This window comes from Saccopteryx leptura, chromosome 8, assembly GCF_036850995.1.
Source record: "Saccopteryx leptura isolate mSacLep1 chromosome 8, mSacLep1_pri_phased_curated, whole genome shotgun sequence".
NCBI lineage: Eukaryota > Metazoa > Chordata > Mammalia > Chiroptera > Emballonuridae > Saccopteryx > Saccopteryx leptura.
The window spans coordinates 38320575-38347000 of record NC_089510.1 but is presented as its reverse complement, the minus strand read 5'-3'; the positions used below and the strand labels follow the sequence as shown (position 1 = coordinate 38347000).

General features: G+C 41.3%; 1 protein-coding gene across 1 annotated transcript; it reads left to right on the top strand.

Annotated features, from left to right (window-relative positions):
• Nucleotides 1-258: 258 nt before the first annotated feature.
• Nucleotides 259-18585, top strand: DPPA2 (developmental pluripotency associated 2). Its single transcript, XM_066347619.1, has 8 exons — nucleotides 259-291; nucleotides 2689-2836; nucleotides 4982-5127; nucleotides 5216-5269; nucleotides 5681-5945; nucleotides 8999-9194; nucleotides 12178-12295; nucleotides 18510-18585. Exons 1-7 carry the CDS (start codon nucleotides 259-261, stop codon nucleotides 12287-12289), a joined length of 954 nt encoding a protein of 317 aa, XP_066203716.1. The 3' UTR covers nucleotides 12290-12295; nucleotides 18510-18585.
• The last annotated feature ends 7841 nt before the right edge of the window (nucleotides 18586-26426 follow it).

The following is a 26426-nucleotide window of genomic DNA, read 5'->3' as shown; positions in this document are numbered from 1 at the left end:
CGAGTGATATTAATTACCCAGTAATTCAGAGCTTATCTAATAGACAAGACAGGGGATAACACTGATGAAATGATCACAAGGTCAGGTAATGGGGTGGGGCAGGATGAGGAGGAAGAAAAGCTCTTTGGAGAAGCAGGAAGTAGAAGGAGACATTTGCTTATAAAAGGAGAAATTAGACTAGGAACCTCAGGTTAAAAGGAGTAAACTGCGGGTATTCTCCATGCTGCTGGCTGTGCCCTCCTCAGAGTGCTCCTGAGAATGGCGAGCTCGAGTTCTCTCAGCAGCGAGAAGGTAAGTTTAATTTGAATAGACTTAGTTTAACACAGATTTACTTTTCAAAGCCTTTCTGGAACTCTCGTTTCCCTCTTGCTACGAATCTTAATTTCTGGATGTAAGAATTCTCCATCTTGGAATTTCCTCCTCTTTGCGGTAGATTACTACTTTTCTTTATGGGATTGTGGTTCTGTGTTTCTGGGTGAGAGTGAAAAGGAGAAGATTCCTTGTCATAGTGCAGAGAAAGAGTTTTATTTTGCAAGAAGCATGTCATAACTGGACGATATAAACATGGTAAAGGGGTGGAGAGTCACAGTAAAACGAATGTAAGAAAGGATCATGTGTGTGAGGCCAGAAGGTGAAGTGACCAGTTAGTTTTCTTCCTCCAGGAGTAAGAAGTAAGGTATTCACAATGGACTTGTTATGAAATGGGTTTCCAAACGAGGCTTGGGTCACTTTGGATTGGAGGAGAGGATAAATTTTGTGAGTAGTTACAGCGCTACTGTACCAGGCTAAGAGGACTGAATTTGACCAGCATTAAATGTATGATTATGGGCAGGTCATACAGTTGCTTTGAGCCCCCATTTTTCTCTAGAGTGAAATAATAGTTCTCCAATAATGTCAATGTTTTTTTTGAAGCTGACCATTGAATGTGTGTGAAAGTGCTTTGAAAAAGTGTTATACAAATGCAAAATTCCTACTTGCAAGCTAGGAGTGTGAGAGCAATAGAAAGCCATTGAGATAATTTAAATAGTTAAAGAAAGTGGCTGCAGCAGATCCTGCCTGGCTGCTGTGCAGAAAACAGTATTACAATAGCACTGGGATGAAGTTTGTTTACCCTTGTGTTGACAGGGAAACTAAATTCAGAGATTTACTCAAGCATGTTACTCAGTGACATTGGCTGTTTAATTTCTGAGACTCAGTTGCCTCGTTTGTAAATAGGAATGGGAAAACTAATAAATTGAAGTATGCTATGAGGATTAAGTGAAATGCAGAAAGCCCCTGGCACAGTGCATGCTTACTGTACAAAACCTATACATAAAAAAAAAAAAACCCCATACATGTTACTTCCTGTCTATCCACTCCACCTCTCAGTCATCAGATCGTTAAAAAAACACTGAGTGCCTAGTCTGTGCTGGGTGCTGTGTTAGTTACTGTGATTGCATGGGAGTAAAACATATATTAATCTCCGCTTAGGTCCCGGGACTGAAATAAGGCCAGTATAGCTGTAACTTAGAAAACTCTCAGGCAGTGGCAGCTGGGGCTAGACTGTGCAGGAAAGTGTAGGCTGCAGGGGAGAGCGGTCAGTAACCTGAAAAGCAATGAGGAGCCATGCAAGGTTTTGGGGGGTGTTTTCTTTAATATATATAAATACATATATAGAGAGGGACAGACAGACAGGAAGAGAGAGAGATGAGAAGCATCGGTTATTCCTTGTGGCACCTTAGTTGCTCATTGATTTCTTTCTTATATGTGTGTATTTCAGCTGAGCCAGTGACCCATTGCTCCAGCCAGCGACCCCACGCTCCAGCTGGTAACCCCACGCTCAAACCAGGAAGGACCTCGGGGTTTCTAATCTGGATCCCCAACATTCTAGGCCAACACTTTATCCACTGTGCCACCACCTAGTAGGCCATGGGAGCATTTTAAGCAAACAGGAGAGCAAATCTCAAGAAAGAATGGAGCCCAACCAGGCGGCGGTGCAGTGGATAGAGCGTTGGACTGGGATGCGGAAAAACTCAGGTTCGAGACCCTGAGTTCGCCAGCTTGAGTGCGGGCTCATCTGGCTTGAGCAAAAAGCTCACCTGCTTGGACCCAAGGTCGCTGGCTCCAGCAAGGAGTTACTCGGTCTGCTGAAGGCCCCCGGTCAAGGCACACATGGGAGCAATCAATGAACAACTAAGGTGTCACAATGAAAAACTAATGATTGATGCTTCTCATCTCTCCATTCCTGTCTGTCTGTCCCTATCTATCCCTCTCTCTGACTCTGTCCCTGTAAAAAAAGAAAAGAAAGAATGGAGTTAGAATGGACTTTGGAATAACAGATTTTTGCATCTGCCAGTGAGAGTTAATGATAGCTTGAATTGTGAATCATGTGATGGATGATGAGAAGGCAGGAATGCAGTTTGTACAGCTTTAGGGGATAAAATGAAACAGAAAGCCACAAGGGAAATGGATTCCATAAACCCCTTCCATTTCCTCTTTATCACTCATTTGTAAATCTGTTTTTGTCCATGTCCTTTTTTTTTTAAGCATCTAGTAAACGGTCTACCAATCAACATCAAATTTGAGTAAATCTCATAGTCTTTATTCCACCCATCCTCTCACTTTCTTATTCATTAGTTGTGATGTGAAAGTAAGAAGTTTAACTGTGTGCATCAGATGAGAATCGAGGATTGACACTTCCCTTTCCAGGATTTCTTTGAGGATGAATTAGATGGAGAAAGTGTGGTTCTCACATTGGTTCCAGTTAACGAGGGACGTGATGAAAAACATCAAATGGAACCAAGCGTTTCTTCAACCTCAGAAGCGAACCTGAAGCCAGTTAAGATGAACGATAAAGGTATGAAGACCGGGATTGTTCAGTTTACGGCTCTGCCAGCCCTGGGAAGCCCAAGAAAAAATATTTTTCTTTTCTATTCTTTGACCATACAAGGCCCAGGTTAAATCTTACCTCAATTACCTATGGTAAGAGGTATTTCAAACTCCCATGTTTATCATTTGCTAAGCAGCATGTACTACCTTGCTTCTAAGACAAAAAAAAAAAAAATTATTGGCATGTGAAATGCTTGGATGCTTTTTTAAAAATTTATTTTTAAATGTGTTTTTAGGAGAAAGGAGGGGAGATATTGAGGCACACACACACACCCCAACTAGGATCCACCCAGGAACCCTTGTCTGGGACTGATGTTTGATTACTGAGCTACTTTTTTTTTTTAATTGAATTTTGAAGGGGGGTGAGGAAGAGAGAGAGAGGAAGAGTGAGAAAGAGGAGGGATAAGCAGAAAGCATCTACATATAGTAGTTGTTTCTTGTATGTGCCTTATTTTTAAAGATTTTATTTATTCATTATAGAAAGGGGGGAGAGAGAGAGAGAGGAGCAGAAAGCTTCAACTCCCATATGTGCCTTGACCAGGCAAGCCCAGGGTTTTGAACCGGCAACCTCAGCGTTTCCAGGTTGACACTTTATCCACTGCACCACCACAGGTCAGGCTCTTGTATGTGTCTTGAGTGGGTAAGTCCAGGGATTTGAACTGGCAGACTCAGTGTTCCAGGTCGATGTTTTTTCCACTGTGCCACCACAGGTCAAGCCTGAACTACTTTTAGCACCTGAGGCCCACGCTCTGACAAATTGAGCTATTCTCAGCTCCCAGGGCCAATACTCAAACTAATTGAGCTGCAGGAGGGGAAGAGAAAGAGAAGGGGGAGAAGGAGAGAGGAGAACAGATGGTCGCTTCTTCTGTGTGCCCTGACTGGGAATCAAACCCGGGACATCCAAATGCTGGGCTGCACGTTCAATCTACTGAGCTACCAGCCAGGGCTCATTGGTTGATTGATTCTTGTATGTGCCCTGATGAGGGAAACCCACGACTTTGCCATATGGGGATGACACCAACCAACTGAACTACTCAGCCAGAGTGGAAGTGCTTTGAATAGAACATAGTCTTCTGGGACAGCTAGATATGAGTTCAAATTTCTAGCCCATTAAGCTCAATCTTTTCTTCATTTTGGTTAATACATATTTGACATACCTCTTTCAAAGACTAATTTTCTCCAGCTTTATTGAACTATTGATACATAACTAATTTTTTTTTTTTTTTTTTGGTGGCAGAGACAGAGTCAGAGGAATAGATAAGGACAGACAGACAGGAAAAGGAAAGAGATGAGAAACATCAATTCTTTGTTGTGGTTCCTTAGTTGTTCATTGATTGATTTCTCATATGTGCCTTGACCAGAGAGGCTAAGCAGACCGAGTGACCCCTTGCTCGAGCCGGCGACCTTGGGCTCAAGCTGGCGACCTTGAGGTCTCAAACCTGGGTCCTCGGCATCCCAATCCGATGCTTTGTCCACTGCGCCACCACTTGGTCAGGCCACATAACACTAATTTTAAGGTATACAATGTGATGATATCCAGGAACTCTTAATATCATGACCCTTTATGTTCTCAGTACTTTCTACAAAGGCATTGAATAAGTATTTTCAGAATGACTTGAAAGGCCAATGATAAGGACCTGAAGATGAATTAGGCAATGACAAGGTACAGCGAAACAGTGAGCTGAGACTGGTGTAGAGAAAAATAAGGCAGGCTGACAAAATGGGGAACTTGTTGGGTGGGGTACTTTCTTCTTTTTCTATAGGTGCAAAATCTAGACACTTTGGAGGAGCAATCCAATATTATATTCTATTTAGGTGGTGCTGATGGCCACAAAATAACAAACTAACAAACAAAAACAGGTTGCTGTAAGTAGTGGAAAAAACATGGAATTTTGAATGTCAAAACCTATGTTTGAATCCCAGGCCTGCCATTTCAATGGAGATGTGATCTTGGGCAAGTACTTTAATGCTTGAATCTATTACCTAACTTGTAATTTGAGGTATGTATATGTGCAAATTGAGTTATAAGAAATAAAGTGAGGAGTTTGTGAAATTATAAAGAATCTTACAAACTTTATTATTACTATGGTTTCTTTATTTTTTTCTCTCTCAGTTTATCTTCCACAAACAAATGAACAGTTCAAAGCTTGCTCTAAACCAATCCCTCCCTTGCCAAAGAAATTGCCTTCAATTAATAAAGTGCGTTGGGACACTTTGCGGAACTGGTGCCAACAATTTAATTTGAGTACCGACGGCAAGGTGGGTACATTGGTGGGAATCTCTGCTGCTCGAAGCAAATATTGAAAAAGTTGTCAACCTTTACTCTCTCCCCTTTTAATTTCCCTAGAAAACAGACATTTATCTGAGGCTCAAGGAACATGCTTACTCTGAACAACAACAAGTAAGTAAGAAGTATGGAGAATGTATTGGTGAGTTCTGACTGAACTGTTCTTCCGCGCCCAGCTTCTTTATATACGATGTAACTCTAAGGCAAGGTTTCTCGACCAAGACTATTGACATTTGGGACCAAGTAAGTTTTTTGTTGTTTTGAGGACTGGTCTGTGTGTTTTAGCATGTTTAGCAGACTAAACATGCCTAGCTTCTACCCATTAGATATTAGTAGCCACCCCCCTCCTCCACTCCAACACAGTGTTAGCAATCCAGTTTCTCTCCATTGGGAACCACTACTCTAAGGGAACTAACATTTCTAAATAAACCTGCCCCATGCTGATCGACCTGGGTCAATGTATAAAGAATGAGAATGGCAGCAGCACTTCACTGAATGGATACTCATCGTGAGTCCCACTTGCAGAGTACTGCTGAAACACCACAGGAGGCCGCGCTGCAGTCATGTTCCAGGGAATGCGAGACAGCCACCAAGAGAGCAAGGAATGAGAAAAGCTGTAAGACGAGTAAGAGAGGAGAAGAAGGGACCAATATAGTCGAAGTGGTAACTTCAGCTCAGGAGGCCATGTTGGCAGCGTGGTCAAAAATTGCTGCAAGAGCTGTGCAGCCTAAGGCTGCGAATTCATACTCCGTTCCCGTTTCCGCAGAGAACTTTCTGCTGCAAACATCTGGTAAGATCGACTTGAAATTGTGAGTACCGTTCCAGAGAATGATTAACTTTTATTAGTCCAATGCTGAAGGGTAATACAGTACAAGGAAAATAGTTAAAATATCTGTAGGCTCTGGCCAGTTTATCTTAGTTGGTTAGCACTTCATCTGGAAACACCAAAGTCACGGGGTCCATCCCTAGTCAGGTCACTTATGGGAAGTGACCAATGAACACAAAACTAAAAGTACAACAACAAATCAAGGCTTTCTCTCTCTTTCCTTTTCCATCCTCCTTGTCTCCCTTTTTCTGTCTCTCTATATCAATCAATAAAAAAAATATATATATTTGTAGATGAGATACCAGGTTCACAGAAGGTTTGACTTTTGATTTTTGAGTTTTACCTGAATGGATTTCTAAGCCAGATGGTTGAATGGTGACCCTTATCACAAAGCAGAAGTCCAAGAAACATAATCTGATGATGTGGTAACCTATAGCCTGAGTGAGGTCTTTCAGCTTTTTCTGTCCTTTGCCTCAAGGCTTTCATAGCACAGTGAATAAGAATGTGGGGATTTGGCCTGACAAGGCAGTAGCTCAGTGGATAGAGCATCGACCAGGGACTCTTGAGGACCTAGATTAGAAACCCTGAGGTCACCAGCCTAAGCGCAGGTTCACCAGCTTGAGCACCAGGTCTCTGGCTTGAGTTTGGGATCATAGACATGACCCCATGGTCACTGGCTTAAGCCCAAAGGTCAGTGGCTGGAGCCAAGGGGTCACTGGCCCAGCTGGAGCCCCCACGGTCAAGGCACATAAGCGAAAGCAATTAATTAACAACTAAAGTGCCACAATAAATTGATGCTTCTTATCTCTCTCCTTTCCTGTCTGTCTGTCTATCTCTCTTTCTCTTTTTCTTACTGAACAAAAAGGGGGGGGTATGGAATTTGAACAGCCTTGGTTCAGATCCTTGTCTTACAACTTCCTTGCTATGTGGCATTGGCAAGTTACTTAAATAAGCCCTGGTGTCCTGATTTATAAATTGAAGATTACAACTATTCTGCTTCATGGAATGATGGTGAGGCTTAGGAGATATCAGTTGGCACATTGAAAGTAGGCAGTAATGGCCTGACCTGCGGTGGCACAGTGGTTAAAGCGAAAACCTGGAATTGTGAGGTCACTGGTTTGAAACCCTAGGTTTGGCTGGTTAAGGCACATACGACAAGCAACCAATGAACAACCAAAGTGAAGCAGGTATGAGGTGACACTTTGCATTCCTCCACCCTTCTCTCTTTTTTCTCTGTAAAATCAGCAAAATCTTTAAAAAGGGAGGGGGGGCAATAAGGATTAAAATGTTTGGGGCCCCTATCCTCTTAAGAAATCTTGAGAATGACTTAACCTCACACCTTCTCCTTTCTCCTCCTCCTTTATATTGTAATTTCATCTCCAGCAGACCCTATCTCGGGTCAGTACAAAGTAACCCTCATTCTTTTTTTTTTTGCTTGAGTTCTTTTTCTCTCCATCTCATTTCTAAGTGTTCTGGATCCTCTTTTATCCAGGCCTTACTTGTATGTATATATAGTAAGGCACAATGTTCACTACGGACGGAACCCGGACGGAACCCAGCCGAACGGAAGACGGAAGCTGAAACTGGTTTACTGTCTGCCCTCCAAGCTGCACTCCCTCTTATGAAAAGGAATGAGGGCTTTTAGCTAATTACCAAAAGCGCTGCCCAGCCACAAAGCTGTCCCTGGATGACTGCTTGCCCAAAGATCACACCTCTTTCTGATTTTAATTAATGTGCCATCTGAGCCAGTAACATCCACACTTATTCATCCATTTAGTCGCTCACCATTTAGCAGTTATTAAACCCCTCCAGGACACTGGGTACATAGTGCTAAACATAATCATCTGCTATTGTTTTACAGTCTGACTGGGGAGATTTTTTTTTTTTTTTTTTTTTTTTTTTTTTACAGAGGCAGAGATAGACAGGGACAGACAGGAACGGAGAGAGATGAGAAGCATCAATCATCAGTTTCTCGTTGCGCGTTGCGACTTCTTAGTTGTTCATTGATTGCTTTCTCACATGTGCCTTGACCACGGGCCTTCGGCAGACCGAGTAACCCCCTGCTGGAGCCAGGGACCTTGGGTCTAAGCTGGTGAGCTCTTTGCTCAAGCCAGATGAGCCCGCGCTCAAGCTGGCGACCTCGGGGTCTGGAACCTGGGTCCTTCCGCATCCCAGTCCGACGCTCTATCCACTGCGCCACCACCTGGTCAGGCTGACTGGGGAGATTTTATGGATGTTTAAGCTCACAGTGACTGCTCCTTTCAAACACTGATATCTTGGTTTTTATTCTCCCCAATTAGATGAGAAAGAGAGAAAGACGGAGACATCGATTTGTTGTTTCACTTATTTATGCATTTATTGGTTGAATCTTGTATGTGCCCTGACTGAGGATCAAACCTGCAAAGTTGGAGTATAGGGATGATGCTCTAACCATCTGAACTACCTGTCCAGAGCTGGTCCTTAGGGCTTTAAACAAAGAATCTTTTGTCGGCTTTGTTCTTTGTTTTTGTTTGTTTGTTTTCTAAAGCACTACAATGTTGTACCTAGGTGGATGGGCTATGAATTAGACTACCTGGATCCATGGCTTGGTTCTGGAAAAATTGCAATATATTTTTAATGAGTTTATTTGAGCCAAACTGACCACATATGCCAGATAGCAAGATCACAAATGCTATTAAAAAAATTATAATATATAACACCACAAGCCTCATTTACCTTACCTGTACATAAGAAAAGTAAATAGAAGGTAAATATTAGTGTTCTCAATAAATATATGTAAACCACTTAGCAATATTCTAGACACAAAGAAAATATTTTAAAATTTGTTATTCCTCTTACTCTATAATTTGTGAAGTTAGAGTATAGTGTCTTTAACTATATTTTTCATACTTCTCATTTAGTTGATCCATCAATCCATCAAAGTTGATCTTATACAAGACTGTATAGAGCTAAGAAGTTGTATTGGGGCATGGTCACGTGGTCTTGGTTGCTTATATTTGCCTCTCTCTCTCCCCCAGGTGTCAGGTGGTGTGTGGTCCATGGCAGACCTCTCCTGGCAGACAAACAAGGCTGGGTTCGCCTGCAGTTCCATGCAGGGCAGGCCTGGGTGCCTGACACTCCCAAGAAGATGATCTCTCTCTTCCTGTTACCAGCCTGCACTTTCCCACACTCAAACCTAGAGGATAATATGTTATGCCCTGAATGTGTTAAGAGGTAACCGTTAGGGCCTGGCCGGGTGGTTCAGTGGATAAAGCGTCATCCTAGCGCACTGACATCATGGGTTCAATCCCCTGTCGGGGCATGTGGGAAAAGCAATCAATGAGTATACAACTAGATGGAACAACTAAGTGGAACGATGAGCTGATGCTTTCTCTCTCTCCCTTCCTCTCTCTATCTCGACCTCTCTTTCTCTCAATCAATGGGAAACTTAAAAATAAAGAGATAACCCTTACGTATCTTTCTGTATGGCACACTGAAAAGGAGATGAGGTTCTGAATGATTTAATGGAAGAAAGCAAAGGGAAAACAAACTGTTTTCTTTTTTTTTTTTTTTAACAAACTGTTTTCTTAATTTGGCATATAAATCAGCAAAAAAAAAGGAAAAAGAACTTGGTAGTGGGTTACAACTCAGATAAATGTGGATTCATAGCAATCTTATTTTTCTTTTTAAATGTGAAGAGGGAAGGTAGGCAGACTCCCACATGCGCCCCAGTCAGGATCTACCCGGCAACCCCTGTCCTGGGGTCAACACTCAAACCGACTGAGCCACTGGCTATGAGAGAGGAAGGGGGAGAGAAGTAGATGGTTGTTTTTCTTGTGTGCCCTGACCAGGAATCGAACCTGGGATGTCCGTACGCTGGGCTAACGCTATCTACTGACAAAATTGGCCCAGGCTTCCTAGCAATCTTAATGAAGTATCTGACAAGTTAGATTATTAATTGTCTCAGTTTTAAAGATCTGTTTTAAGAAAAAACATAGTTCTTAATTTTTTTATTTTAGAGAGGAGAGGGAGAGACAGAGGGACAGAGAGAGGGATAGACAGAGAGAGAGAAGGGGGGGAAGGAGCTGGAAGCATCAACTCCCATATGTGCCTTGACCAGGCAAGTCCAGGGTTTCGAACCGGCGACCTCAGCATTTCCAGGTCGGTGCTTTATCCACTGCGCCACCACAGGTCAAGCCAAAAACATAGTTCTTGACATGTCAGATACTTAGTTGGGGATAAAAGATTACTTAGGCAAAATGCATTTAGCATGCTGAAATGGAAAGAGACTGTGAAAATGTATGGCTAGTATAATGAAGTGGCTTAGGGGAACTTCAGAAAGGGTTGCACATACTGAGGAAGAGCTTTATCAGTTGGAAAGTAGTAATTTGAGCATTTTGGTAGTGAGAACAGCCCATACAAATACATAAATATAAAAGAACATGACATACTTAGAAATAACAAATAGGCCAATGTAACTGAAGTTTGTATTGACAAATAACTGGGAAAGGGAGGAGCAGATCAGTGATGGGTTTGTATATAATTAAGGTCTCATATTATCTTATGGGTAATAAATTTTCAGTCACTTTTGGGACATAGACTCCCTTGAGAATATAATGATAGTTAAACATCCACTATTCAGAAAAATATATATTAGCCTGACCAGGCGGTGGCGCAGTGGATAGAGCATCAGACTGGGATGCAGAGGACCCAGGTTCAAGACTCCGAGGTCACCAGCTTGAGCGCGGGCTCATCTGGTTTGAGCAAAATTCCACCAGCTTGAACCCAAGGTGGCTGGCTCCAGCAGGGGGTTGCTTGGTCTGCTGAAGGCCCAGGGTCAAGGCACATATGAGAGGGCAATCGGTGAACAACTAAGGTGTTGCAACGCACAATGAAAAACTAATGATTGATGCTTCTCATCTCTCTCCGTTCCTGTCTATCTGTCCCTGTCTATCCCTCTCTCTGACTCACTCTCTGTCTCTGTAAAAAATAAAAATAAATAAAATTAAAAAAAAAGAAAAAATATATTAAGCATACACATAAGCACTGCTTTAGATTTTATAGACTAGAACTTCTAATGTTCACCTACTAGTACAAAATTTAGCTTTTGGTGATGGATTCGGGTGGAGGTGATATGAGGTGACTGAGTAGGGAAGCAAAAGTTTTTGGGGTTTTTTAGAAAGTGCATTGAAATCTTGTAACAAACTAAGTTGGAGGGTAAGTAAGAGTACTATAATTCTGAAAAGAGAATTTTTGACCATGGCCAAGAATTGAAAGAGGAATGAGACAAATTTATGAGCTGTAGGAGTAAAATGAACAGGGTACTATCTTAATAGATAGAGGAAAGGTGGAAGTCTGTCCAGTTCAGTGGTAAAGAATATGATATGTGGGACGTTCTTGATACGGATCTAAAAACCTGAGATAAATATGAGTTAGAGAGGAACATTTTTGGGATTCATTAGAACTTAAATTGTGCATCAGAGTATGTAGGAATAAAAAGGGACTTAGCAAAGAGCCCTAAAGAGTCAGTATATCGACGGTAGGTGAGTAATGGGGACTAAAAGTAGTTAGAAGTTGGGAAATAAGTGAGAAAAGGAAGCAGTGGGCAGTGTCTGAAGAAAACGGTTGGCAGTGAGATGAGATGGTCATTTATGATTATGAACAATGCAGTTGAGAATGTCAATTTAGGACATAATTGGTGGCTTTTCTGAATATATATTGAGAGGGTCAGAAGAAGCAGAAATATGATTGTGACAAGTTAAGGTAGAGCATGTGAAAGGCTTCGACAGGACATTGATAATTTCTATAAACCTACGTGTGAAGGAGGAGATAATATGAGGCAGTAATATCAAGGGAACTTCTTTTCTTTCTTCCTTTCTTCAATCTTCTTTCTTTTTATTTTTTAATGGGAAAATCATGAGCATGTGCAAACCAAGGGGATATGGGGAGAAGCTGTGGGAAGGAAAGAGTGTAAAGGTAAAGAAAGTGGAACCAATTGTAGCATACAGAATGTGAGGCCTGATATTCAGTGGACAATCTTGTTCCTTTGTTTACTACATAACATTCTTTCATCCATCATTCTTAGGTGAGGATGGGGGTGCTCAGTCCTCGGGAACTCTAGAAGTAGATTCCTTATATTGGTCATTTCCAAAGGGTTGGTGTGGAATAGTTATCTTATTCTAAGAGTTTTTAAAAACTCTTCTAATTTGTTTTATAGGAATAAAAGGATGATGAAAAGATTAATTACAGTGAAGAAGAAGAAGAAGCAACCTGGTTTGAACATGTCCACAACATTTCTTTTGGATGGATCATGTCTCAATAAAGAATAAATAGTGGTGAGCTTACAGCAAAATTGACTTGTATCCCATTGATTGCTGTTCTGTGTCCTGGGCATCCTCAGTGTTACCTCATGCCTCAAACGCAGATGTCACTGTCTGTACCTGAGGTTTGCCAAAAAGTGACTGTCACTGCTGCTTCAGATATTTAGCTGTATAGAATATAATTTTGTTTATTTTAATTACTACGTAATTAAAAATTACTATGTAGTAAATTTTTTTCCATTAATATGATATATACAGCAAGGGGAGAGAAAAACATCAACTCGTCCCACTTGGTTGTTCTATCTAGTTGTGTGCTCATTGATTGCTTCTTGTGCAAGCCCTAACCAGGGATCAAACCAGTGACCTTGGTGCACTTTATTTACTGAGCCCCCTGATATTTAAAGTGATCAGTAAAAATGCATTGAGATACTTTTTATTGCCCTCATATTTTACTTTTTTTGTCTTCCTTTCTTATTTTCCTTCTGTTTTTTTTAATTTATTAATTTATTTTTTTAAGAGAGAGAGGTGGGGAGAGTTAGAGATGGACAGAAACGTTGATCTGTTCCTGTATGTGCCCTGACCAGGCATCAAAACCTGCAACCTTTGGGGGTGGTGACAATGCTTTAAGTAACTGAGCTATCTTGCCAGGCCTTCTCTTCTTTAGTTTTTGAATTTTCCATTGATTTGAGAAAGAGGAAGATAGAGAGAGGTAAATGCAAGGGAGAGAGAGAGAGAAAAGCATCAACTCATTGTTCCACTTAGTTGTTCAAATTAGTTGTGTACTCACTGATTGTTTTTTGTAGGTAACCTGACCAGGGGGTCTAACGCCGCAATCTCTGTCACACTAGGTCAACGCTTTATCCACTGAGCAACACATTTAGGGCCTCTGTAGTTTTAATGTAATCTTTTTTTTTTTACCTATTAATAGAATGGATAGCCATTAATAGAATTTAAAAACCCATCTGAATGCAGAAAAAGCATTTAACAAAATCCAACCACTTTTTCATGGTGAAAATATTCAATACATAAAGAACAGAATGGAGCAACATTAATATGATAAAAGTCACTTGAGAAACCCACAGCTAATGCCTGACCAGGCGGTGGCACAGTGAATAGAGCATCGGACTGGAAGGCGGAGGACCCAGGTTCGAAACCCTGAGGTTGTCAGCTGTACCCCTCCGCCCCCGTCAAGGCTCATGAGAAAGCAATCACCAAGGTGATTGCTAAGGTGCCGCAACAAAGAATTGATGCTTCTTGTCTCTCTCCCTTCCAGTCTGTCTGTTCCTCTCTCTGTCACTCTCTGTCTCTGTCACAAAAAAAAAAGAAAAAGAAAAGAAAAACCCACAGCTAATATATTAAGTGGTGAAAGGCTGAAAGTGTTTTCCCTGAAGTTAGGAATAAGATAACGATGACTAGTTTTACCAATTCTATTCAAGATGGCACTGGAACTTCTAGTCAGAGAAATTAGGCAAAAAAGAGAAATAAAGGTCACCTAAATTGGAAAGGCAGGACTCTATATACAGACGACATTACATCTAGAAAATTTAGTTATCATTCAAAAAACTTAGAGCTAATGAACAAAACCAGCTAATTTGCAGAATATATAAATCACAAAACCAACTGTATTTTATATGCTATCAATGATCTGACAATAATTTCATTTCTAATAGCATCTAAGATGGGTTGGGAAACCTTTTGGCTGAGAGAGCCATGAATGCCATATATTTTAAAATGTAGTTCCGTGAGAGCCATACAACAACCCGTGTACATTACACATTATCCAATAAAAGTTTGGTATTGTCCCGGAGAACAGCTGTGATTGGCTCCAGCCACCAGCAACCATGAACATGAGTGGTAGGTAGGAAATGAATGGATTGTAATACATGAGAATGTTTTATATTTTTAACATTTTTTTATTAAAGATTTGTCTGTAAACCAGATGCAGCCATCAAATAATTTATACAGATAATTTCAATGTAGAAACACACTTGTACGTTGTTGTTGTTTTACTATTAGCTTATGCATTTTATTGAATTTTATATATTTTATTTAAAAAGTTTTGCACAAAAAACCTGACCAGGTGGTGACACAGTGGATAGAGAGTTGACCCTGGGATACTGAGTAACCAGGTTCAAAACCCCAAGGTCAACAGCTTGAGCGCAGGCTGGCTCATCTGGGTCGAGTGCAGGCTCACCAGCATGAGTATGGGATCACCGGCTTGAGCGTGGGATCATAGACATGAACCCATGGTCACTGGTTTGAAGCCCAAGGTCCCTGGCTTGAGAAACGGGTCACTGGCTCAGCTGGAGTACCCTGGTCAAGGCACATATGAGAAGCAATCAATGAACAGCTAAAGTGTTGCAACTATGAGTTGATGCTTCTCATCTCTCTCTCTGCCTGTCTTTGTTTCTGTCTCTGTCTCATTTAAAAAAAAATTGTAATATCTTTTTAGTTTCTTTTAATCAAAGATCTTTTTTATGATATTGTCTTTGAAGAAAAATGTCTGTTTTCTTATATAATATACCATATTCTGGATTGTTTTCTTATGGTGTTCTTTGACTCTAATTTTTTGTATCCTAGAGACTTAATTAGATTCAGATAAAACATTTTTAGAATACTTTATAACATGAGACAAAGAGCTTCATATTTCATTGGATGAGAAGGTACATAATTCAGATTGCTTTATCATTATATTAAAAATGTATGACTTTATTATAGTCATGACCACTATTTCTTCAAGGTCTAAGTGCAGTTTACACATTCTTCGTACGGTGATACTTTAATACCATGTGACTGTCTTACTTACCCCTTCTTAACAAGTTTTTTTTTTGGGGGGGGGGTTTACAGAGACAGAGAGAGGGACAGATAGGGACAGACAGGGAGGGAGAGAAATGAGAAGCATCAATTCTTTGTTGTAGCTCCTTAGTTGTTCAGTGATTGCTTCCTCATATGTGCCTTGACTGGGGGGGGGGGGGCGGCTACAGCAGAGCAAGTGACCCCTTGCTCAAGCCAGCGACCTTTGGGCTCAAGCCAGGGACCATGAGGTCATGTTTATGATCCTGTGCTCAAGACAACAACCTCAGGGTTTCAACCTGTGTCCTCTGAGTCCCAGTCTGATGCTCTATCCACTGCGCTACTGCCTGGTCAGGCCCTAACAGATCTTCACCCAATGAATTTTAGTATCCTATGTGTGTTAATGTCTAAATTAATTATTACATTGAAGGTTTAAACTCCTATCAGTATTCATTTTTTAGCTGGATATCTGTAAAGAAGGGAAACTTTTTAAAATACCATAATGGCCTCATGAATTTAAAAAATATATATATTTTTTAAATAATTGTTTTTTTTTTCAGAAACAGACAAAGAGCCAGAGAGGGATAGTTGTTCATTGATTGCTTTCTCATATGTGCCTTTACCATGGGCTATAGCAGACTGAGGAACCCCTTGCTCAAGCCCGCAACCTTGGGTTCAAGCTGGTGAGCTTTGCTCAAACCAGATGAGCTCATGCTCAAGCTGGTGACCTCGGGGTCTCGAACCTGGCATCCCAGTCCAACGCTCTATCCACTACACCACCGCCTGGTCAGGCGAATTTAAAATATTTTTTAAATTTACTTTTTAATTTAAAAATTAATTTTGGCCCTGGCTGGTTGCTTAGTGGTTAAAGCATCAGCCTGGCATATAGATATCTCTGGTTTGATTCCCAGTCAGGACACAGAAGAGAAGCAACCATCTGGTTCTCTCCCCCTCTGTCTCCCCCTTCTCTCCCTTTCACCCCCTCTCAGCCAGTGACTCCATTAGTTTGAGCATTGGCTTGGGCACTGAGGATAGCTCAGCTGATTTCTTTTTCTTTTTTAGCGAGAGTAGAGGAGAAACAAACAGACAGACAGATGGGAAGGGAGAGAGATGAGACGAATCAACTTGTAATCACAGCATTTTAGTTCATTGAATTATTTCTCATATGTACCTTGACCAGGAGGTTCCAAGTTGAGCCAGGGACCCCTTGCTCAATCCAGAGACCTTGGGCTTCAAACCAGCAATCTTTGGACTTTAAGCCAGCAGCCATGGGATCATGTCAATGATCCCATGCTCAAGTTGGTGAACCTGTGCTCAAGCCAGTGACCTTGGGGTTTCGAACCTGGGTCCTCAGTGTCCCTGGTCAACACTATCTACTGCTCCACCACCTGGTCAGACTCTACCTGTGTTTTTAAACCTAGCTGCCTGTAATTTCTCATATTTCTCTTCATTGTAAAGGGCAGGCAAGAGAGATTTTATGGTCCCAAGTAAGCACTTAATTTCACCCTTTCCACTTTTATTGCTTATCATTTTGAACTATCTGCTTGAGAATACGAGTGTTTGTGACCTGCAGTGTATTTCGTAGAATTAAAGTGAGGCCACCCTGAACTCAGGCTGTTGATGGATCATCAGTGTATTATAGGGAGCACAAACTGGCAGGGAGACTAGAACAAGAAGATCAAATGTCACCTGAAAGCCTTCCCAGTGAGTGCTTAGCTGTGGTCTCAAGGTAAAAGAGACTTCAGGCAAAGTGCTATGTTTGTCTTGTAAAAGCGTCTCAAATTGAAAATGAGTATGGTTTCAGAAATGTGACATTATTAATCTATAATACTAATCATGCAGTAGTCAGGAAAGAGATAACAATGAAAACACCTTACCTTCTGCTATTTCTCATTTATTGTACAGAGGCAAATTACTGGGTATATGGCCAAAATGATAAACTGCCTAATATTTTTTTTAACTTTTTTATTTATTTATTTCAGAGACAGAGCGAGAGAGAGAGAGAGAGAGAGAGAGAGAGAGGGATAGATAGGGACAGACTGACAGGAACAGAAAGAGATGAGAAGCATCAATCATCAGTTTTTCGTTGCAACACCTTAGTTGTTCATTGATTGCTTTCTCATATGTGCCTTGACTGTGGGCCTTCAGCAGACCGAGTAACCCCTTGCTGGAGCCAGTGACCTTGGGTCCAAGCTGGTGAGCTTTGCTCAAAACAGATGAGCCTGTGCTCAAGCTGGTGACCTCGAGGTCTCGAACCTGGGTCCTCTGCGTCCTAGTCTGATGCTCTATCCACTGAGCCACCGCCTGGTCAGGCTGTCTAATATTACTTTAAAGTGATTTTACTTCTTTTTTTTACTTGAAAGTAGTTTTAGATTTTTAAAAACAGGCTCCTCTTTCTTGGTTTGTTAGCTGAGTCACTTAAAAGCATTGTCTTGAAACTATAAGGTTGCTAGTTCAATTCCCCCGTCAGGACACACATAGGAAACAACCAAAGAATGCACGACTGAATGGAACAACAAATGGATGTTTCCTTTCCCACTCCCTTCTTGCTCTCTTCCTCTTTCAGTCTCTAAAAATAATACATTGGAGTGTTGTTCCAGAACTCAGAAGTTGTTAGTTCAGTTCTCCAGTCAGGGCACATACAGGAGCAGTTTGATGTCCTTGTCTCTCTCTCTCTCTCTTTCTTAAAAATAAAAAGTCTTTTCTAAAAGCCCACAAACACTTTCTTGTTAGCAAAATGTAATTTTTCAAACTATATGCTTCAGAGTTAAGGTTTATACCTACTTTTAAAAGTTGAACTAGCCCTTCAAGTTAGACAATAGTATATGAGGTAATGAAATGTACAGTTGCCTATTCTGCAAATAAATATGTCATTGTGACATCTCAAGAACCTTTCCCATCTTTATGATTGAAGATTGAGGTCTCCAATACCTGTCTTCTTCAGCATCCCTGAACCTTAAAGACCTAGTGAAAAGAATATTAATGTTGGAATTACCGTAAATGGAACAGTGATCAAATTCTGGTTTCACCACTTAACAAACATTGCTATGAGTTCTTTCTCATCAGTAAAAGGCTGATTGTTTTGTGAGAGAATGTCTGTGAAACCCCTTCCAGAAAACAGATCTTTAATAAAAGATAGCTATTACTGTAAGTAGACAAGAGAAAGTGGAAAAGGAAGGAGAATCTATGCCATTATCCAGCAGGAACGTCAGGAAATTCTGAAGGGTTTACAGCAGGAACTGAGATAACACTTTTCCCTAGTACCTTCTGTAGCAATTTCCTCCAAAGAGTCCTGATTGTCAAAGAAATAATCTTGAGCTTTCTTCCTCATTTAAGTTGCCAGCTTGAAATCTCTTTATCTGCCTCTGCCACTGTCTTAATAGGAAGCTCATGTCTGTTCATAATCTGTTATTTTATTTTCAAATTTATTTTTCAGATTTCCCAGTGGAAAACATCTAACGGCTGGAAGCAGAGAAGGCCTTTTTCTTGGCTACTCCGAGCTTACGTCCCTCCCACCTTGTCCTGTGATCGCCACTCACTTCTCCGCCCACCCCACTTCCTTCAAAGCCCTCCCCACATAAAAGTTGAGAAGTTGCCTCTTGTTTTTTGAATTCTTACTGTCTATACTGCCTTTTATTGCAATTTAACTTTGCATTATGGGTATCACTTGTCTTTTCCAAAAGAATGTTTTCTCAAGGCAGTGATTGTACTGTTATATTTCTTGGTGTCCAACCAAGATTCTAATATCTGTAATTTATGTTCCTTACAGAATTCTATAAAAGCAGTTTGTGGGTTCAATTACCTCTTCACCGATAATTTTGATAATGCATCTGAAGAATTAGGACTTTATTATCCCCAAACCACACAGGTCTGCAGTTCCCTCAGCTATTTCTGCCTCAAATATTATTTTCTCGAACTGATTATTCTACAGTTAAATCATTCTATATCAGGAGTGCCCCCTACTGGGCAAGCAGCTGATAAATTAGATGTGCTATCTGAAATTTCAAAAAGTAATTTCTCAATACCAAAGTTTCAGTCTAGAAAAATAGAAGGTGCTTAAAACAATTATGTAAATTAGTGTTTTTCCTCCTAATCTGACTGTGGCCCAATGGCTTTTAATTACTTTTATAATATATAGAACACTGTTCAAATCATGTCTTTGAAACACATGGATTATTCTTTAATTTTTTTTTTTGGCTTCAAAATTTTACTCAAAGCCAGGATCCCATTCTTACTCTGCACTTTTAGTCCCTTAAGACTAGTCAATTAAGAGTGCTAAATATTCATTATCATTATTAATCATTTTAAACATACCAGTGGTCTGATATCCTCTGGGAGATGGGTGTACTGATTTTGAGTGTTTCTCATTCCAAGTCTAGTACAGAACCCTTTCCTAGGGCCATATCCTTCAGCTCTGTTTTCACACACCAACACTAAAAGATTCCTGTTGATGAAATGATGACTTTGGGATTTAGGTACAGATTTTTGGCTACATAAATCACTTGAGACCTAACATCTGGATATGGTTCTCTTTAAAACAAATTTAATGGATTGATTTTTGAAAGGAGAAGAGGGAGAGAGATGAATCTGCGGCTCCACCCTCCATGCATTCATTGGCTAAGTTGCAGTGACCCGACTGGTATTTAACCCAAATCCTCACTTCATGGGGAGGACACTCCAACCAACTGAGCTACTTGGCCAAAGCTTGTGCCCTTTCTCAAGAACTGGTTGTAATCATACCAGCATAAAAATATTCAGTGACTAGCACTAGATTAAATCAGAAAAACAAGAGCCTGCCTGGTGATACAGTGAATAAATAGAGCCTTGACCAGGGACATTGAAGTCCCAGGCCCGGAACTCTTGAGTCACAGGTTTGAGCATAGGCTTATCTGGTTTGAACACAGGCTCATCAGCTAAAGTGCAGGGTTGCTGGCTTGAATATGGGATCATTCACATAATCCTAAAGTCACTGGCTTGAGCAAAGGATCACTGGCTCAGCTGGAGCTCTCTGGTCAAGGCACATGAGAAAGCAATGAGTGAACTAAAATATTGCAACTACAAGTTGATGTCTCCTGTTTCTGTCGCTTGCTAAAAAAAGGTTTGACCAGGTGGTGGCACAGAGGATAGAGTGTCAGACTGGGACGAAGGACCCGGGTTCGAAACCCAGAGGTCCTGGGCTTGAGCGAGGATTCACCAGATAGAGCGCAGGTCTCTGGCTTAAGCATGGGATCATGGACATGAGCCTAAAGGTCACTGTCTTAAAGCCCAAGGTCGCTATCTTGAGCTCAAGGTCACTGGCTTGAGCAAGGGGTTACTCGCTCTGCTGCACTTCCCCTCACCCTGTCAAGGCCTGCAGCAATGAAGAGCTGATGCTTTTCATGTCTCTATTCCTGCCTGTCTTTCTGTTCCTCTCTGACTCTGTCTCTAAAAAAAACAAAAACCTCAGAAAAAAATTTACCATCTCTAGTAGTGAACACTCACACTGTCTTTCGTATCATCCCCATTTTACTAATAAAAAAAAAAATGAACTTTAAGAGAAGTTCAAGTAGTTAAACCTAAATCACCCAACTGTAAACTTCAGAATCACACTTTAAACCCCAAGGCAACATGGACTCAAATTTATTTCTCTTAAAAGCTATGCTGGAAGAGAGTTTATCTGTGAAATAAGTTACTGAAATTAAGATACCTCCACAGGCCCTGGCTGGTTGGCTCAGCGGTAGAGCGTCGGCCTAGCGTGCGGAGGACCCGGGTTCGATTCCCGGCCAGGGCACACGGGAGAGGCGCCCATTTGCTTCTCCACCCCTCCGCCGCGCTTTCCTCTCTGTCTCTCTCTTCCCCTCCCGCAGCCGAGGCTCCATTGGAGCAAGGATGGCCCGGGCGCTGGGGATGGCTCCTTGGCCTCTGCCCCAGGCGCTAGAGTGGCTCTGGTCGCAACATGGCGACGCCCAGGATGGGCAGAGCATCGCCCCCTGGTGGGCAGAGCATCGCCCCTGGTGGGAGTGCCGGGTGGATCCCGGTCGGGCGCATGCGGGAGTCTGTCTGACTGTCTCTCCCTGTTTCCAGCTTCAGAAAAATGAAAAAAAAAAAAAGATACCTCCACAATTGACATGTACTATACAAAGTATTCATTTTTAAAAAGAGAAAGGGATATATAACTATATATTTGGAGGGAGAAAGAAGCATTTATTTGCTGTTCTACTTGATCAGTTTTTTGGTTGATTCCTGCATATGCCCTGACTGGGGTTGAACTCGTCCTAGCATATTGGAACAGGCTCCAACCAACTGAGGTACCTTGCCGGGGCAAAGTTGAATAATTTTTTGATGATTCCTCCACATTCAGCATTTAATTAGCACAAAGCCCTCTCTTCTCATTTGTGTTCTAATTCAGATCTTAGGGTATCTATAGATAACTTGTTGTTTGATATATCTAATTTATTTACTGTATTAGTTTAGGAGATAATGGTAATCACAGTAACTGATTATTCATTGTCCCTTCTGTAAGGGAATATTTAAAGTATTATGTTACAATGATAACATCTAGCCACTAAAAACATTGAGGTGAATTAATACAAACCTACTGCCACCCCACTGCCGGTACCACCACCTTCACCGTCACTGTTAATAGCAAACATTTATATGGCATTTTGTTCAAGTCATATGATATTTTAAACACTTCGTGTATCTTTTTTTTTTTTTTTACATAGAGACAGAGAGAGGGAAAGACGGACAGACAGGAACGGAGAGAGATGAGAAGCATCAATCATCAGTTTTCCGCTGAGACACCCTAGCTGTTCATTGATTGGTCTCATATGTGCCTTGGCCGTGGGGCTACAGCAGACCGAGTAACCCCTTGCTTGAGCCAGCGACCTTGGGTCCAAGCTGGTGAGCTTTGCTCAAACCAGATGAGCCCGCACTCAAGCTGGTGACCTCAGGGTCCTGGGTCTTCCGCATCCCAGTCTGACGCTCTATCCACTGTGCCACTGCCTGGTCAGGCCATGTATCAATTTATTTAGACTATAGGTAATCTATGAAAAAAAAATGCAAGAAACTGGTCATTGTGGTGCCTCCAAAAGGGAGACTAGGGCAAGTGGAGTCTGGCCTTGGAACTTAGGTCTTTCTTTGTTTTCTTTTTTTGGACTTAGTTTTCATTGTTGATAGATACGTAAATTCCAAACTGCCCTCTTGATGTTCCGCTTATCTGTCAGACCTCACCCTTACTGGACTATTGACCCTGAGACAGAGGAATTCCAAAAAGCTGAGAAGCCGCCCCAAGGAGGGGCTCCGGACACACCAGGACTTTTGATTGAACACCCACATGCTCGAAGCCCCGCAAGGAGGAGCATTCCGGACATACCAGGACTTTTGCCTCAGTATCCCCTCAGGCTCTCCCAAACACTATATAACTCGCCCCTAGTCTGTAACCGGTGCTCTTCTCCCCCAGGAGAAGTGCCCGGCAGGGTTCCTTTCTTCCTTTCAATAAAGCCTGTTACTCTGGTCTTTCGGACTCCCATGGATTCCAACAATTGTAACGTTTTATATTGGTTTGAAATTAACATACACATTGTGTTAAATTTAATATTAAAATAACCAAGAATCAATTCATTAATATTATAAGAATGTGGAAGTAAACATAATACTAAGTAGAAAAACAGCTTGTGTATTTATGTGCACTATTGCTACAATTTTTTCTATATATAAAAATAACGGTTAATATTGAAAAGCACAACTTAGATCTTCCTTTCAGAAAGGATGCACTGCCCGGCTACAAGGAGAGATCATCAGCTTCCAAGTAAGCAGCTCAGATGAGGTCATTCCTGGCTCTCCGTTAATGACTGAGTGAGGTAGTGGAACAAAGGCCAGACTACTTCTGCCCAATAAGAGCTCTAATCTGTCCAGAGGTCCTCGGTGGGCTGAGGGTGAGTCTGTCAGGTCTGCATAGCAGCCTAACATCTCCCTCTGCCAGTCCTGTGTTTTACCTTTTTTTTTCCACAAGTTTTCTCCAATAACCATTTGCATTCCTAATTCAGTCTCAGTTTCCACTTCCCAAAGAACTGGACCAACACATACATCCATGAGAATATAGAGGAAGGAAAATTCTCTTCCCTCTTAGGGTGTCTGGTTGGGCTTAAGGATGGAACTGACATTAGACAGAGTAACAGGAAGAAAGCGTATAAGTTTGTTAATATTTGCAAGAACATGGGACCGTCATAAGAGAATGAAGACTTGAAGAAGTGACGAGGGTAGAAAGCTTTTACACCTTTTAGACTAAAAACAATCTTTGTGAAGACCTGACAAGATGAGTTTGGGACTGGCAGTCAATTGTGGGGAGGTGATGAGACACGGAGGGAGGGCATGGACAGATAAAGGTGGTCTTAGGAAATTGGTGCAGATGCATGGCAACGTTGATTCCGGTCTCTGGAGAGGAGAATGTTCTCTTGGTACAGGGAGGACACCTGTGCCCTCATGGGAAATTTTATGGCCTGTTTTTAGGTAGAAATGAGTAGGTCAGAGAGCCCTTCTTGCATCTGCTGTTCTCAGGTGACTTTAACTTACAGTAATATGCCAACATGGCACATTTTAGGATGGCAAATCTTGAACTCCTTCAAGGATAAGAAAATGTAAGTGATTCCTTGCTTCCCTTAAAATGCTACTTGATCTTTTTTCCTTTTCCAATTTTTATTTTAAGCATGCATCTGTGGTTAACTGCGCATGCGTAAAGCATTAGCCAGTTCCAAAGACTTGCTGAGATCAAACAGAAGTGTCTAGTCCTTCATTTTTCTTTCCCCAGAGGCCAAGATTTTCAATGCTTTAAGTTGACTCTGATTTCAGCCGTCATATTGCATTTAACATGCTTGTATTCTGCTTTTTGGTTTTTCATATTAGACTTTATTGACTTTCTACTAAGAAAGATAAGGATTTAGCTCCTCTCCTTTTCTAGTTCCACTGTGCATAACACCCTCCAAATCTCCCAATATTTTAAGTGTCCTTGTATCATAATATTGGTTAGATTAATATTTAATATTCATATTGTTAAGACTGAAAATGCCATTTACAACACAATCATGTAGAAAAGTGTAATTACTTTTCCTTTTTTATGCCATTTTCTGTTTTTCCTGAAGATATTTCTTCCTTTTATCTTTCCTCCCTTCTTTCCTTCCTTCTTTCCTTCCTTCCTTCTTCCCTCCCTCCCTCCCTTCCTTCTTTTTTTTCAGTGAGAAGAGGGGAGATAGTGAGACAGACTACTGCATATACCCCAACCAACATCCACCTATCAACCCCCACGCCCAACCCCAGACCAAACATGAGCGCCCCAGGCCAATGCCTGAACCAACTGAGTCACTGGCTGTGAGAGAGAGAGAGAGAGTGTTGGAGGAAAGGGAGAGGAAGAGAAGCAGATGGTCACCTTGACTGAGGATGGACCCCAGGACATCCGCACACGGGCCGATGTTCTATCCACTGAGCTAACTGCCAGGGCCTCTTTTCTTTTTTTAATTTTTCTGTGCTCTTGGGAAGCCTGTATGGAATAATGGTTACAAGAAAGTCTGGAGTCAGATTGTCTGAGTTTCGGCCCCAGTGCTATTTCTTTTTTCTGACAGAGAAAGTAAGAGAGAGGGACACATAGGGACAGAAAGATAGGAAAAGAGAGAGATGAAAAGCATCAATTCTTTGTTGTGGCACCTTATATGCTCAATGATTGCTTTCTCATATGTGCCTTGACTGTGGGACTACAGCAGAGTGAAGGACCCTTGCTCAAGCCAGCAAGCTTGGGTTGAAGCCAGTAACCTTGGACTTCAAGTCAGCAACCATGGAGTCTATTACCCCATACTCAAGCCAGCAACCCCACACTCAAGCCAGAGATTCCGCACTAAAGCTGGTGAGTCTGAGCTCAAGCCAGATGAGCCCGCACTCAAGTTGGTGACCTCAGGGTTTCAAACCTGGGTCCTCTGCGTCCCAGTCCAGTGCTCTATCCACTGTTTCGCTGCCTGGTCAGGTGAGCCTGTGCATTTCTAATAAGCTCCCAGGTGATGGTAATGATATAGTCTATGAAAAACACTTTTAGCTCTATGGCTAAGATGCAAAGATGTGCACAGTCTAGTTTCACCCTTAAGGGACTAATACTATAGTCAGGAATGAGCATGGATCTGAGTAATTTGATGCCCCAGATTTATGTAAGTGTGATACTGCTCTCCTTTTTTAGTCTTTGTAAAGTCCCATTCTTCTCAAGGTCACCAAATTTTACTTACCCTCTTGGACAGTAGAAGCATATACCATGTGTTTTAAAGATTTATATATTGATTGATTTTTATAAAGAGAAAAGGAGAGACAGAGTAAGAGAAACACTGATTTGTTATTCCACTTATTTATGCAATCATTGGTTGATTTTTGTATAGGGATCAAAACCCTCAATCTTGGCCCATTGGGATGATGCTTTAAACCAACTGAGCTCCCCAGCCAGAATTGTGCCATGTGTTTTAAAACTCACCTTTACTCCCTGAGTATACTCTTTCTGAAGCTTTTACCCTTTGAGAATTAATATATTATTCTGTTGCTTTAAAATACACCAATGTCTATTAAAGTCTAATCCTGTTCAGGTATGATATTGAAATTTGTACCAGGTGAGTAAAAGTTGGTTAATTGCTTATAGTGAAATTTTATTTTTTTTTAAAGATTTTATTCATTTTAGAGAAAAGAGAGAGAGAGAGGATGGGAAAGGAGCAGGAAGCATCAACTTGTAGGTGCTTCCCGTATGTGCCTTGACAGGGCAAGCCCAGGACTTCAAACTGGGACCTCGGTGTTTCAGGTTGACGCTTTATCTACTGCACCGCCACAGGTCAGGCATATAGTGAATTTTTAAAAAGGTTATGTATTATCAGATGACACAAGCCAAAGACTGTCTCCAGTAGGAGAAATTCTAAGGACTGGAAAAATGACAGAAAATAGATTACAAAATAGTTCTAGGAGCTGGAACAAATTTGCCATGCAGTTCCATGTTTAAATACTCAGGAGCTATATACATAAACATAGCCCCATAAAGTAAACATTTCCTGAATGAACAGGGCTGTGGGACTGATAAACAAAGAACAAAGAAAGCAAAAAAAAGAGCTCCGTTAACCTCAAAATGGACCCATGAAAGGATTAATCATCAGTGATAAATGTTCACGGTCCCCAAAGAGCTGAATGTGTTGTGCTATTCTGAGCAAATTCCATCCATCTCTGTTGACCCATAATAGCTATCCATCTATTATGTTGACTGGTAAGGCGCTGCCCCCAACAAGGTCACTTTTATGACTCACGTGGCTTCAAATTGCCACAGTGGTTTCCACGCCATTGCTGTCTTTAAGTATCCTTCCCT